The sequence below is a fragment of the Aegilops tauschii genome, chromosome 3 (genome assembly GCF_002575655.3).
Source record: "Aegilops tauschii subsp. strangulata cultivar AL8/78 chromosome 3, Aet v6.0, whole genome shotgun sequence".
NCBI lineage: Eukaryota > Viridiplantae > Streptophyta > Magnoliopsida > Poales > Poaceae > Aegilops > Aegilops tauschii.
In genome coordinates, this window is record NC_053037.3 from 400658773 (window position 1) to 400674450 (window position 15678).

Sequence of the window (15678 nt, forward strand, 5' to 3'; positions counted from 1 at the left end):
GATGGTAGAAGGGCTCTCGGGTGACAGTGGAGTAGGCAGCAGTATAGTATCCCTCCGCACCAACATCGGATGCGATAGCAATGTGCCTGAAAGGGGAGGTGTCCAACTCCCGATACTCTCCATGAAGACGTGTCAGAGCAGCATAGGCAGCATCGTGGACAGCCATATCGATGGTCACACCAACACCATGTGCGGTGTGCAGCACAGTAGTGGAGTCATACTCCCGAGAGTAGAGGTGGACGATGGCACGGTACTGCTCCTGGTTAAAGTTCTGGTACTCCTCGTAGACAGTGTACTCAGGGTGCCAGCGATAACCCAGATAGGTCATCATCTCAGCTAGCACCGCAGGTGATCCCGAGGCACCAATGGCCGTCGTGTGGCGCACGACCTGCCTCATGGGTTCCATCTGAAAGCAAAGACGTTTCAAAGGAGTCAAATGACAGTGTGCGAATTGTTCAAAATACTATTCTAGGAAACAACTATGGCTTATCCAACTTTGGGGTGAATGCGGTCATGGGATCCTAGTGTTAGAGTTAGTAAATTCGTTTAACCCGAGTAGAAGAGAGTTCAGAATCCCAGAGTAAAGGTTGAGGAGTAAAAGATCCTAGTACCACCCAATGGCGACGTGGGCCCGTAAGACACACAGCCATGTTAGTAAAAGTTTTGTAATGTCTAGACTCGACTTCGGCCAAGGAGTGTGGAAAGGGGGATTCTTACAGGCAGTCGGCTCTGATACCAACTTGTGACGCCCCCGATTTGACCGTACACTAATCATGCACGCAAATGTGTACGACCAAGATCAGGGACTCACGGGAAGATATCACAACACAACTCTAAAACATAAATAAGTCATACAAGCATCATAATACAAGCCAGGGGCCTCGAGGGCTCGAATACAAGTGCTCGATCACAGACGAGTCAGCGGAAGCAACAATATCTGAGTACAGACAAAAGTTAAACAAGTTTGCCTTAAGAAGGCTAGCACAAACTGGGATACAGATCGAACGAGGCGCAAGCCTCCTGCCTGGGATCCTCCTAACTACTCCTGGTCATCGTCAGCGGCCTGCACGTAGTAGTAGGCACCTCCAGCGTCGTAGGTGTCATCGTCGACGGTGGCGTCTGGCTCCTGGACTGCAGCATCTGGTTGTGACAACCAGGTAGAAAGGAAGGGGGAAAAGAGGGAGAGAAGCAACCGTGAGTACTCATCCAAAGTACTCGCAAGCAAGGAGCTATACTACATATGCATGGGTATATGTGTAAAGGGGCATATCAGTGGACTGAACTGCAGGATGCCAGAATAAAAGGGGGATAGCTAGTCCTGTCGAAGACTACGCTTCTGGTCATCTCCATCTTACAGCATGTAGAAGAGAGTAGATTGAAGTCCTCCAAGTAGCATCGCATAGCATAATCCTACCCGGCGATCCCCTCCTCATCGCCCTGTTAGAGAGCGATCACCGGGTTGTATCTGGCACTTGGAAGGGTGTATTTTATTCAGTATCCAGTTCTAGTTGTCATAAGGTCAAGGTACAACTCCGGGTCGTCCTTTTACCGAGGGACACGGCTATTCGAATAGATAAACTTCCCTGCAGGGGTGCACCACATAACCCAACACGCTCGATCCCATTTGGCCGGACACACTTTTCTGGGTCATGCCCGGCCTCGTAAGATCAACGCGTCGCAGCCCCACCTAAGCACAACAGAGCGGTCAGCACGCCGGTCTAATCCTAAGCGCGCAGGGGTCTGGGCCCATCGCCATATGCACACCTGCACGTTGCGAACGCGGTCGCGAGCAGACCTAGCAACCCACACGATCACGGCGGTTACGTCAAAGCGGTCCAACACGGCGCGCGCCACTCAGTCGCTGACGTCACGAAGGCTTCGGCTGATACCACGACGCCGGGATACCCATAACTACTCCCGCGTAGATGGTTAGTGCGTATAGACCAAATGGCCAGACTCAGATCAAATACCAAGATCTCGTTAAGCGTGTTAAGTAACCGCGAACGCCGACCAGGGCCAGGCCCACCTCTCACCTAGGCGGTCTCAACCTGCCCTGTCGCTCCGCCACAAAGATCCACTTGCGGGTACTCCTACGAGCCGACCCGACTTTAGTCATCACATGTGTCATGTATATAGTATATAAGTATATACCCGTGATCACCGCCCAGGTGATCACGGCCCGATTGTATAGCACAGCAGACGGACAAGAATGTAGGGCCACTGATGGTAACTAGCATCCTATACTAAGCATGTAGGATTGCAGGTAAAGGTAACAACAGTAGTAGCAAGGATAGGCTATGCATCAGGATAGGATATCGGAAAGCAGTAACATACTACACTACTCTAATCCAAGCAGTATAGAGAAGAATAGGCGATATCTGGTGATCAAGGGGGGGCTTGCCTGGTTGCTCTGGCAAGTAGGAGGGGTCGTCGACTCCGTAGGCGAACTGGGCAGCAGCAGTGTCGGTCTCGTAGTCTACCGGAGAGAAGAGGGGGGAAGAAACAGTAAATACAATGCAAACATAAGCATGACGATGCGTGACATGACAATGAGCGGTGCGAGGTGTGTCCTAACGCGACAGTAGGTGGTACCGGCGAAGGGGGGGAACACCCGGGAAAGTATTCCCGATGTTTCGCGTTTTTGGACAGACGGACCGGAGGGGGAAAGTTGCTAGTTCGATAGGTTGGGGAGGTGTGGTGGACGAACGGACTGCGTATTCGGATTCGTCTCGTCGTTCTGAGCAACTTTCATGTAGAAAACATTTTCATCCGAGTTACGGTTTAAAAGATATGAATTTTCAAAGATTATTTGAATTTCTGGAATTATTTAATTAACAGAAAAGGGATATGACGTCAGCATGACGTATGAGTGACGTCAGCGGTCAACAGTCCGGTTGACTGGTCAAAACTGACACGGGGGACCCACCTGTCATAGACAGTGGGTTAAACAGAGTTCAAACTAATCTAAATTTAGTTAGTAAAACTACTGGGCCCACCTGTCAGTGACTGATCAGGTTAATTAATTAGTTTTATTTATAAAAACATTTTTTTGTTAATTATGCGGCGGGGCCCGCATGTCAGTGGCTGGGCCTGCCCAGTCAGCAGTTGACTGGGGTCAACCCAGTCAACAGGGCCCAAGGGCCCACACGTCAGCCTCACAGGGGAGGCCACGCGGCGCCACGTCGGCCACTGGCCGGAGACGCGCTGGAGTTGACTCCGACGAGCCAAACGCGGCGGCGCGGCTCGGGAGGGGCGCGGGTTTCGCGCACAGGGGGTCTGCGGGGTTGTGGCTGGGCGCGTTCGACGCGGCTCGGCGCCGCGCGTCCAACGGTGGTGGCCGGAGTGGCTGGAACGGACGGGGGCGAGTGCTTCGAGCTCGCCGGCGGCGAGGTGCTTCGGGCGAGCAACGGGATCGGAGGTACGGCGCGAGATCGGGCAATCCAGAGGGCGGGGCGAGGCCTACGTGCACGCGCGAGCAAGATGGGCGCTAGCTAAAGACCAAAAGGTCGCCGGAACGACGCCGGCGACGTGCTAGGCGGCGGCGAGCTCGGGCAAGTCGAGGACGGCGGCTAAAGGGAGTAAACGGCGACGGGAGAGGGCTAGGAGGGATAAGAGGCTCACATTGAGCCTGCAGGTGTGCGAGAGTGAGCTCGGGGGAGGCTCGAGGCGGCGAAACGGGGCGGCGATCGACGGCGGCCGTGCGGGGAAGACGAGCTCGGGGAGGTCGTTGCAGTGGCTCCAAGCTTCAACGGAGAGGCGGAGATGTAGTCGAGGGCGGCGACGGCGTACGACACGGCGAAGTGGCGATTGGGGCACGGTGGCCGCGGGAACGACGGAGAACGGCGGCGACCGCATCGGGCGTGGGGAAGGAAGGAGCGGCGTGGATCTGGGGAGGGAAGAGAGAGGCGCAGAGGCCGAGAGGTGAGCGGGGGCGAGTGGGAGAGGGGCCCGAGGAGGCGGGGGGCGCTGGCGTCCTTATCCTCCCCCGTCGCCGGCGAGGGGGTGCGGCGGGGACCGGCCCCTGTTCCGACCCCGGTCGGGGGAACAGGGAAGGGGAGGGCGAGTGGGAGAGGTGGGCTAGGCCGGCTGGCCCGGGGGTCGGCCCAGTTGGGCCAGGGGTCCAGGGGGGGCCTTCTCCTTCTTCTTCTTTTTTGTTTGTTTGTTCTGTGCTCTTTTGTATTTTCTTTTTATTTGTTTATTTTCTTTTCTGTTTTATTTCATTTAAAAGTATTTAGGCATTTTATAAAAATGTGTTTTCTCCACAATAATTACCAGTGTATTATTTGGCACCCACCGAACATTTTTGTTTAAATTTTTGAAAACTTTTATTTTCCACTTTAATTTTAATTGAAATTTGAATTAGGAGTTTGAAAAGAAATGTGATTCCAATGTGATCAAGCCCTGTTTAGCAACATGATTAGCTTAATGACAGAGAGTTACTGTAGCATGATTCTCGGGGTGTTACAAAGACGGCGAGGTAGTAGATGAGTTCCGGCAGCATGACGGCATGGTGACGGTGATGGTGAAGCTATCTCCGCGGGGCTTCACCTAAGCACTACGAAAATATGACCGGGGGTGTAAATGGTGGAGGGAGGCGTCGCACACGGCCAGGATGATGTTCTCGTGTGCTAGGCGCCTCCCCTCCCACATATATATTGGTGGGGGAGAGGAGGAAACAGCCAGGAGGGCACCCCAAGTAGGCTGAATCCTACTTGGGGTCTCCTCCCAAGTGGAGCCCCCTGCCATGCATAGGTGCGGGGAAAAGGCAGAGTAGGGAGGCGCCCCCCCCCTTTCCTTTCTCCCATGAGAAGGGAAAGGCAGGAGGGGCTAGCCCTCCCCCTTTTCCTTCCCTAGTGCTGGCCGCCTAGGGAGAGGAGCGCACCAGCTCCTTGTGGGCTGGTATGTCCCCTCCTTGGCCCATTAAGCCCATACACCTACCGGGGGGTGTCCGGAACCCCTTCCGGTGACCCGATGACTACCCGGTGCATCCCGAAATTCTTCCGGTGTCCGAATACCATCACCCTATATATCAATCTTTACCTCTCGACCATTTTGAGACTCCTCGTCGTGTTCGTGATCTCATCCAAGATTCCAAACAACATTCGGTCAACAAATCATATAACTCATATAATACTATATCGTCAACGAACGTTAAGCGTGCGGACCCTACGGGTTTGAGAACTATGTAGACATGACCGAGACACCTCTCCGGTCAATAACCAATAGTAGAACATAGATGCCCAGATTGGCTCCTACATATTCTACGAAGATCTTTATCAGTCGAACCGTTATGACAACATACGTAATTCCCTTTGTCCATCGGTATGTTACTTGCCCGAGATTCGATCGTCGGTATCTCTATACCTAGTTCAATCTCGTTACCGGCAAGTCTTTTTACTCATTCCGTATACATCATCTCGTAACTAACTCACTAGTCATTTTCTTGCAAGGCTTCTTATGATGTGTATTACCGAGAGGGTCGAGAGATACCTCTCCGATACTTGGAGTGACAAATCCCAATCTCGATCTATGCCAACTCAACAAACACCTTCGGAGATACCTGTAGAGCATATTTATGATCACCCAGTTACGTTGTGACGTTTGATAGCACACAAGGTATTCCTCCGGTATCCTCGAGTTGCATAATCTCATAGTCGAAGGAATATGTATTTGACATGAAGAAAGCAACAGCAATAAACTGAACGGTAAAATATGCTAAGCTAATGGATGGGTCTTGGCCATCACATCATTCTCCTAATGATGTGATCCCATTATCAAATGACAACACATGTCTATGGTTAGAAAACCTTAACCACCTTTGATCAACGAGCTAGTCTAGTAGAGGCTTACTAGGGACACGGTATTTGTTTATGTATTCACACATGTATTTAAGTTTCCGATCAATACAATTCTAGCATGAATAATCAACCTTTATCATGAATAAGGAAATATGAAATAACAACTTTATTATTGCCTCTAGGGCATATTTCCTTCAGTCACATGGGGCCCACTACCCACCAGAGCGCGCCAGGGGTAGCTGGCGCGCCCTGGTGTCTTGTGGGCACCACGGGCACTCCCTCGTGATGTTATTTGTGCCATAAATTCTTAAATATTCAGAAAAAATCGTGTTAAAATTTCACATCATTCTGAGCACTTTTATTTTTGACCACTTTTTTATTGCATAGAAAATTCAAAAAACCAGATAAACATGGTATTTTATTTTATTTAACTAAGGAAAACAGAAAACTAAAAGTAGGGATAGAAGGTTGTGCTTACTAAATTCATCGACCACATGCCTCTCGAAAATAATCCATTAATAAGGTTGATCAAGTCTTATTAACAACCACTTTCGATTAGCATGAACCCGAAGAACTTTCGTAAAACTTCGAGTCATTAAGCATAGCAAAGTCATAGTAACGTCAATCTCAGAACATAATGGATACTAGGGATCAAGCCCTAACAAAACTAACGTGATTACATGATGAATCTCATCCAATTCCTCACCGACCAGTGAGCCTACGAAGGAATTACTCACTCTCGGTGGGGAGCATCATGGAATTGGTGATAAAGGAGGGTTGGTGATGACGAAGACCGAAGATTCCCTTCTCTGGAGCCCCGAACGGGCTCCAGATCTGGCCTCCCGATGAAGAACAGGAGGTGGCGGTGGCTTTGTATCGTAAAACGCAATGAAACTTCCTCTCTTATTTTTTCTCCAAAAATAGGTTTTATAGAGTTGGAAGTGCGCCAGAGGGGGGGCGCGCCCTGGTGTCTTGTGGGCAGCCTGGGGCCCCCTCTAGTGGGTCTTGGTTTCAAAAATTATTATATATTCCAAAATAATTCTCCAAAAAGTTTTGTCCAATTCCGATAACTTTTATTTCTGCACAAAACAACATCATGGTAGTTCTGCTGAAAACAGTGTCAGTCCGGGTTAGTTTCAATCAAATCATGCAAATTAGAGTCCAAAACAAGAGCAAAAGTGTTCAGAAAAGTAGATACGATGGAGACGTATCAAGTCATCTTATGGATTTCATGCTCAGGATGCACAAACACTGCTTGCGTTCAGCCAAGGGACCACCCTGCTGAAGCCACCTTGGCCATCATTTTCCTGCAATTGCCAAACAGTGCAGGTGCAGTTAGAATTACCCAATAGTGAGCTTCCCGACGACAGTTATTCTTGTGTTGTCAATTTTTCTTCATCTGAGCATCCGTTTCTAGTTGACCCTGGGCATTTCAGTGTGTTGGTGGATAGTATTAGGCTTGAGGAATTATGGCGTACTAGTGATCTTGTTTATATAGCCCAGATTATGAGCATGACAGTGCACTGGCAATTTTTAAGTCACGAGGGATGTAAGCAATTCCTTGGTTTTGCATTGGGATGGGCTGCTTTAACTAGCTCCCACATTTTCCATTCTGAGAACATTACAGAAATTGTCTGCTTCAACCAGGTTATAGTTCCAACTATGGTCTTGCTAAGTTATGCCTAGCTTGTAGTTTGGTTGGGAGGGTGCTTAAGCGAGATGAACTACTCACTGCTAATGGGGCGGCAGGCTTTCAATCTGACTTTTCTATCTATTTGAGTGATTTCCTGTCCAACTCTCCTGATATCAATCAAGTTGGATATTTTCGCTCAAATGCAGCTGTTACTAACCAGACAGTGCCGTTTATTCTCTTTCTTGAAGAGTCACTACATTCTGACCTATTATCAACCAGGCTTTATGGTTGTCTCCCTGAAAGTTTCTACAACAGAACAACTCTATATGCTTATCAAACACTGTTATGGTTTGGCTATTTGTTCATTTCCCGAGTTGCATCAGTATATCGGCTACTTGCAATCGTAGTAGCACTCGGTGCAATAAACCACTTGCTCATGTCTATGTCTCCAGTGCTCTGCATTGCCCATGGGATCCAGGTGATGAGCAATGGAATTCAAGATGCGTTTCTACACAGTATGATCATGCCTAGATGTGCAGTGCTAAACAACATGATATCATCTCTATCAGTGACACGTCCCAGGTGGCTTTCAGTACAACAGGTGCACCTGTGCACTCTTGCGTAGGAGCTAAACAAGATCATTGTCATTTGGGTTGTGTTGGAGCTATTTGTGCACAAGATCATTGTTATTTGGATGCCCAGGATTTTTATGAGCTATCAAGCACCAATGGTTGTCTGAGTAGTGAACATCCAGTATGGAATGTGTCATATGAGCTTCCACTATTCCTGGCTTATCCGCTAGACATTCCCAACACGTAGCTTGATGCCTACAACATGTGCTTCCTGTTTTGGCTCTATTCAGCTTCTCCGCTCACTTGTGAGATTTGCATGTTGGAATCTGACTTGCGTCTGTACCAGCGGGGTTGTTCATAGGATCCTGGAGAGCTGGCATTACAATTCGGGAGAAACTTGAGAACTAATTCTGAATTTCGGCACATCACTGGTGTTCTTTCGGAATTGACTCAGTTTTGGGTTACTACTCAGGATATCAGTACTTCTAGATTTGGGACCCATCTGGCGGGAACTTTGTTGATTATGATTAAGCTAGAGCAGTGCACTGAGGCGATTTCGTATATTACACACTGGGGCTGGATCTTTTATGCGTGAGCAAAACTAGCAGGGTATTGTTGGTGCTACAACTTGAATGGCCATTATTTCCATGCACATATTTTCTTGTTGGAAACCTTGCAGCATATCCAAATTCATGTGCAGTCAACGCCCCTGGGGATTACAGACATCAACACCCCTTTCTTGAGTCAAATGTATAGACACCCATCAGGTGTTCGATAGAGTGCCTCATCCACATTGATGGCTGGGTGCAGCATATACCCGCATTGAGCAATTTTCTCAGCTTATTGACAAAGTTCACAAGTGGAAAGGGCAATATAAAGTAGAGGAGAGCAATGGATTCAATTATAGCTGTTGCATATGCTTTGGCATCCCATTGGCAGAGGGAGTAAAGCTCAAATCTGAAGGAGTACAAAGCAATGAACAGTGTACGGTGAAGTTAATTCTACCCGCACTTTCTTCTTGTGAGCAATGGGATCCAGGAGGATTGAACTTCACACATGTTGCGAGCTTACTAGTACCATGTTCTAGCACTCGGCTCGTTGATTGCGCTTTGCATATGCTCAGATTGGTATTCACAATGGATAGCTCCTATGAGCCGGCTGAGAGTTGGCGCTGGCTTAGGGGCAAGCCGGTTGTTAAGGGGGAGGGGATGCCAGCATGCTCCCTATCTTGGTTCGTTAGCTACGGGCTAGGCCCAGTCGACTCGCTACCACATGGGCTACAGCGAGATCAACTACAAGTATCAGGACGACGGCATCGAGGGAGGTATCCACTGGATCACGAACCTGGCATGATGGCGGCTGCTACCTTCCTTCTCATACCTTCCTCCTTCCCCTTTCTGCAAGATAGAACTCCATGAATCCTTGTACTAGTTGTAATAGCCATTGCTACCGAGTAATCTTGATCGAGAGCTACTCCTTCCATCGCTACTCTTATAGGTCGCTACAGATGTCATGGGCGGAGAGGTACGATTTGAGCAGCGCCTCCTGCTCCACCATGTCCATGTCCGGTGCGATGGTCGTGTCGGCGGCAAGTTGCTCCTCCGCGCGTCGGTGCTCGTCAAGGAGGCTGAGGTTGCAGCCCTGGTCGGCCTGCGCATGTCGGAACTTGGCCTCCCGCTCCTCCCGCACCATGTCCGTGTAAGGGGTACGGGCCTCATCAATGGTGATGCAGGCATGCACCGGTGAGGAGGGTGGCGTCGGCTCGTCCTCCATTGGGGCGTCGTTGGCCTCCGTATGCCAGCCGACAACAATGGCGGCCATCTCCTTCTTATGCTCCGACAAGAGGGTGCCTTATAGGGCTCTGGAGTGCGAGGAGGCCATGGCGGACGTGGTGCAGAGAGGAGAAGGGACCGGATGAGGATGGTTGTGGCTATGGCCGGGACTGGAGTTTATATAGCGAGCGGATGACAAGGGCCGCGATGGTGTGATTAATGGTGGGCGGCTGACGGACGGACGAGGGGTGCGTGAGTAGCTTCCTCGACAACCGCATATCATTAATGTAGGCCGACGGACCGATGGGGTGTCGTTTGAACGCTGAGCAGTGGTCTACACCGGGAAGCGACGCGAGCGGCAATGTCGGCCAGGGCGCCGCTTCAATGCCGACAACAGTGAGAGGTCGCGTCCGTTCTGACGGGCATTAATGCGGCACTGACGCTCTGGAGCGGTGCTGACTGTTTCGGGCCGGATGAAGTGCATGCGACGGACTGGGTTAATGGTGGACCAGGGCAGTCGAAGGGGACGTGGCAGCGGTCCAGGCGCCCACTAAACCCCCTAGTTTGTCTTCAATTTGCGAAAAAATACGTCCAGAACGGCGAGTGGACCCATACAAACCGCCTTGGATGACAAAACATGTCCGGACCATGTGGTCCAAACGGTTGCGGGTGGGTTTTTTTTTAAATACGGTTGCGGGTGGGTTGAAAGTCTGCCTTGTGATGTCCTAATAAAACAGGAAAACACAATCTTTTCAGGCCAGCTATGCATGGGCGGGACGACTTGGTTTGTTTTGATTGGTTGAGTGATGCAACCCGCGTCGCGGCGTCCGGCCGACGCCTCCCACTGAGCCGAAATGAGAATCAGAGGCGATCCAGCCCACGGACTGGGTATTACCTTCATCAGTGTTTCCTTCGCAGCCGCGACAAACACCGTCGGTGCCTGCCCTGGTATTTGATTTCTTGTGATCGGAGGGCACTCAACCCATGCTTCATGTTCCCATCTAACACGGCTGGGCACCTTGCTTACAGAATACAGATGCCCGAGTCGAGTCCAACACAGCAAATGTCCACTAACAATTCTACAGGAAGGGGCACACAGATCATTTGCTGTATACAGCGTACACGGATCATCTCCTGTCAAATGGAACCAGCCTCAGTAGTCTGGCTCTATATATACAGCGTAACTGTATGGTCAGAATCCATTCACGGATCATCTTCGACCTTCATTTTGTTCGACATCGTCTATCATGCCTCTTCTTGTCGCGCTGCCCGTGCCCATTTCTGTTGGTGCTGCTGCTAGCACTGTCTGTAGTGCCACCAGTACCACATCCCCTACAGGCAATGCTGATGGCCTCCTGTTCGATGATCTTGTGCTCGGTGACGGCGACGGAAGCAAGAATGAGACGGGCGACGACCCCGCGGTGAAGTTGGAGTGGCTCAGGTCACAGATCATCGGCGCCGAAGCAGAGTTCTCGTCGCCGTTCGGGACTCGCCGCATCACGTACGCCGACCACACGGCGTCCGGCCGCTGCCTGCTCTTCGTCGAGGAGTTCGTGCAGCGGAACGTTCTCCCGTATTACGGTGCGCGCCATTAACTGTTTTTCCGCTTACTCTTTTTTATAGTAACTTGTTTTTTTAACTGATTGTAGTACTAGTACAAGTTACGCTTTGCCCGAACTAATGAAAATTTTGGAATTATCAGTGATGTGTAAGTCTGTGTCCATGACGGTGTAGGCAACACGCACACGGTGGACAGCTACGTGGGCATGCACACGAGCAGGCTGGCCGGGGAGGCGGCGCGGTACGTGAAGCGCAGCCTGGGAGGCGGCCCACAGGACGTGCTGCTCTTCTGCGGCACGGGCTGCACCGCCGCCATCAAGCGCCTCCAGGAGGTGACCGGCATGGCCGTCCCTCCCACGCTGCGCTCCAGGGTGCTGGAGGTCCTGCCGCCGTCCGACCGGTGGGTGGTGTTCGTCGGGCCGTACGAGCACCACTCCAACCTGCTCTCGTGGCGGGAGAGCCTCGCGGAGGTGGTGGAGATCAGGCTGCGGCAGGACGACGGCCTCGTCGACATGGCGGCCCTGGAGGCGGCGCTGGCGGCGCCCGGGCGCGCGGGGCGGCCCATGCTGGGCTCTTTCTCGGCGTGCAGCAACGTCACCGGGCTGCGCACCGACACGCGGGCCGTGGCGCGCCTGCTGCATCGGCACGGCGCCTTCGCCTGCTTCGACTTTGCATGCAGCGCGCCCTGCGTCGACATCGACATGAGGTCCGGGGAGCCGGACGGCTACGACGCCGTCTTCCTGAGCTCGCACAAGTTCCTTGGCGGGCCCGGCAGCCCGGGCGTCCTCGCGATGGCGTCGCGGCTCTACCGCCTCCGCCGCACCGCGCCGTCCACCAGCGGCGGGGGCACCGTGCTCTACGTCAGCGGCTTCGACCACGGAGACACGGTGTACTGCGAGGACACGGAGGAGCGCGAGGACGCGGGAACGCCGGCCATCATACAGAAGGTCCGAGCGGCGCTGGCGTTCAAGGTGAAGGAGTGGGTCGGGGCGGAATGCATCGAGGAGGGGGAGCAGCGCATGCTCGCCCTCGCCCTCCGCCGGATCCGGACGGCTGCCAACCCCAACCTGCGCCTGCTGCTCGGCGGCGACCCCGGCAGCACCGCAGACCGGCTCCCGGTGCTCTCTTTCGTCGTGTATCCTCCGGTCGCCGACGAGAACAAGGAGGTGGGGGCGGCGAGGCCGCAGTTGCACTGCCGGTTCGTGACGAAGCTACTGAACGACCTGTTCGGCGTGCAGGCTCGCGGGGGCTGCGCCTGCGCAGGGCCGTACGGCCACCGGCTGCTCGGCATCACCCCGGCGCGAGCCAAAGCCATCAAATCCGCCGTCGAGATGGTAACCGAAACTAAACAGTTTCCAACTTCATCATCCTCTGCACTCACTATTTGTGTATGATGGATTCTGACCGATCGATCCATGCAGGGCTATCACGGTGTGCGGCCAGGGTGGACGCGTGTCAGCCTGGCGTACTACACGTCGGCGCGCGAGGCGGAGTTCGTGCTGGAGGCCATAGAATTCGTCGCCAGTTTCGGCCACCGGTTTCTGCCGCTCTACACCTTCGACTGGAAATCCGGGGACTGGCTGTACAACCGCAGCTGCGGCTGCGTCCGTTCAGACAACGGGCCGGTCGCGAATACTACCACAACTGGTGCTGTTGCTCTTGAGTCGCATGCTGGAGAAGTCAAAGCAAAGCACGATTACCAGAGCTACATGGCGTTTGCACGGAAGCTGGCTGAGTCCCTGCTCGACGCTGGCCTGGATGACACTCCGGCTAGGGGCATTCCTAAGGCCATTGACCCACAGTTGGTTTACTTTATGACGTGACTCGAGTCGCTGAAGAGTTCGCCCCTTGCTCTTTTGGGTTTTTTTTCCTGTAAAAGAAGATGCAGAAGTAGAATATATATTTGTTCCGAGTAAAGTCAAAAAATTTGTTTGGCGAGCACACATGGAGTGATTCCAGGAAAGTGTATATTGAATAATCGACATATTAGGGTGTGTTTGGTAGGGTGCATGAGGGCAAAAGTTCCCAATCCGACCCATTTTTACTTGTTTCGTAGGGTGCATGGCTCACCTGAGCTATGCCCATCTGATGCATAAAAGGGCCCTCAGCCATGTCCAGGGTACATGGAGGCAGTCATGCTGGCCCTGACCCTCGTCCCCACCCACCAGACCACGTCTAGATATGTTTAAATTTTCAAAAAATGTTCATAATTTTAAATTTATTTAAATTTTTTAAAAATATTCAGAATATAAAAAAATCAAATTTTCAAAAAAATCAAATTTCAAAAAATGTACAGGATTTCAAATTTTGTTTTAATTTTTATAATATATTCAAAATTTTCATAAAATTTAGAATTTCAAATATGTTCAATTTTTAAAAAAATGTTTAGAATTTCATTTTTTTCAAAAAAAATTATCAGCATGTCTAAACACATGCAGGCTACCAAACAAAGTCTCAGCTCAGTATGTCTCAGCGCATACATCACTGCCAAACAAGGGTAACTGCATGGACTCAACATGTCTACACTTAGCATGGATGAGAGAAGAACAACTAGGCTAGGTCCATACATGCTACCAAACACACCCTTAAGGTCAGTCCCGAGTGTCCTTTGTGTCCAGAGGGGCCTGAAGATATCAGGCATTTAGTATTCACTTGCGCAAGAGCTCGCAAAGTCTGAGAGTCATTGGGTCTGAATGAAGCAGTGGATACAACCCTAAAAAGTGATCGGTCGGGATCTGTGGTAATGGAGGAGACCTTGCGACTCCCGCAAAGAAAATCACTGGTACTTGGACAGTTGGGTTTACAGGAAACGGTTGCGGTAGCTGCGTGGTATATTTGATGGGAACGTCAGGAAGCCGTGAAAGGTGAGTCGATTAAGCAGACCGCTAGTTCAGCTTTTCCTATTCAAGCGATCACAGTTAACCATGCTCCGAAGCAGAATGTTTTGGTCTCGGAAAAGACATGGCAAAAACCACAGCCGGGGTCATACAAGTTGAATACTGGTGCGTGTTTCTTCAAGGATGGTACGGGTGCAGTAGCGGCGATCTTACTTAACTGCCGTGGGAAAGCGGTTGCGGGAGTTTCTGAAACGTTTGATCGTGCATACAATGCACATGCCGTTGTAACACTAGGCTCCAAATGATCTCCGATATGGGATGTTCAAAAGTTAAAGTGGAATCCGATTGTTTGGAACTGATGGATGCATGCAATGGAAAGATGGATATTTCGAGGACCTAACTCAGCGTTACTTGCTGATTGCTTTCACTTGGCTCATGGTATTACATCAATCTCTTTCAATCACTGTCCCAAGGAAGCAAACAGGCTGGCACACTTTCTGGCTAGGACTTGTTTTGATTCTAGGACTAGCTATGTTTGGGTGGATGTTACTCCTGATTTCTTATTATCTCTTGTACTTCTTGATGTAACATTGCCACGTTATAAATAAAAGTGCCAGCAGGCTTTCCTTCAAAAAAAGAATGATGATGAACCTTTTTTAGATAAGAAGGTTAATAGTATATTAGAAAGATGTTTTTTTATATTAGAACAAAGATGAACTATATCCAGAAACATAAGGCTTGTTATGAGAACTTTCCTCCTCCTCAAATCGTAGAGAGACGAATTTTTGGGCTCGCCGTGCAGCCACTACTCCACTAGTAGGTCATCGACCTCCTCCTCCACTGTCTTCGCCGGTGTGGGAGTGCAGGATGTAGTTCTAGTTTCCCACTGCTTTGGGGCTTTTAGTAGGGCTACATGGGAGGGCAGGAGGCTCCGATCTATTAGATGGAATTCTAGTCTCCCCTACTTTGGAGCTTTTAGTAGGGCTGCGTGGGAGGACGGGAGGCTCCGATCTATTGGATGGAATTCTAGTATCCCTTACTTTGGAGCTTTTAGTAGGGCTACGTGTTCGTGCCAATCTAATAAATAAAGTTTCATCGAGCCTCCCATCTCGATGACGTAGGCTGGGGTGACTTCGATGGCTCGTTGGCGTAGATTGCGACCGATCTCTCTGGGTGACGTTAGGATTCGTCGGTGTGGCGGCGGCTTCCCTCTGTGGGTCCTTCGGCCTCCTCTCCGTCAATTCGGTGCATCCTTCGATGTCAACGTGATGCCTATGAGATCTAGAGGTTCGGATGGTGGATCTGTTGGTATTCTGACGACGGCTTCAACGGTTTTTTCTCTAGGATGATGGTTCGTTAGTGGCTTTGGTGACTTCCATCCGTGATCAACAACAACTGGCCGACTCGAACAATTGGACAGGAAGCAGCAGCAACAGGTCGTTGGTCCGTTCGAAACTAAGAAGACGATCATCCTCAGAGACCTCAATGTTTTTTTTTCTGAGTTGG

At 50.8% G+C, this 15678-nt stretch overlaps 1 protein-coding gene across 1 annotated transcript; it reads left to right on the forward strand.

Annotated features, from left to right (window-relative positions):
- Positions 1-10716: 10716 nt before the first annotated feature.
- LOC109777739 (uncharacterized) lies at positions 10717-13317 on the forward strand. The gene is made up of 3 exons (XM_040404190.2): positions 10717-11356; positions 11510-12669; positions 12757-13317. Exons 1-3 carry the CDS (start codon positions 11023-11025, stop codon positions 13156-13158), a joined length of 1896 nt encoding a protein of 631 aa, XP_040260124.1. The 5' UTR covers positions 10717-11022; the 3' UTR covers positions 13159-13317.
- The last annotated feature ends 2361 nt before the right edge of the window (positions 13318-15678 follow it).

Bases quoted from the DNA above. Each gene is read 5' to 3' on its own strand.
- LOC109777739 (XM_040404190.2), top strand. From the start codon at position 11,023: ATGCCTCTTCTTGTCGCGCTGCCCGTGCCCATTTCTGTTGGTGCTGCT. The intron at 11,357-11,509 runs GTGCGCGCCATT...ATGACGGTGTAG, and splicing joins GAACGTTCTCCCGTATTACG to GCAACACGCACACGGTGGAC. The intron at 12,670-12,756 runs GTAACCGAAACT...CGATCCATGCAG, and splicing joins TCAAATCCGCCGTCGAGATG to GGCTATCACGGTGTGCGGCC.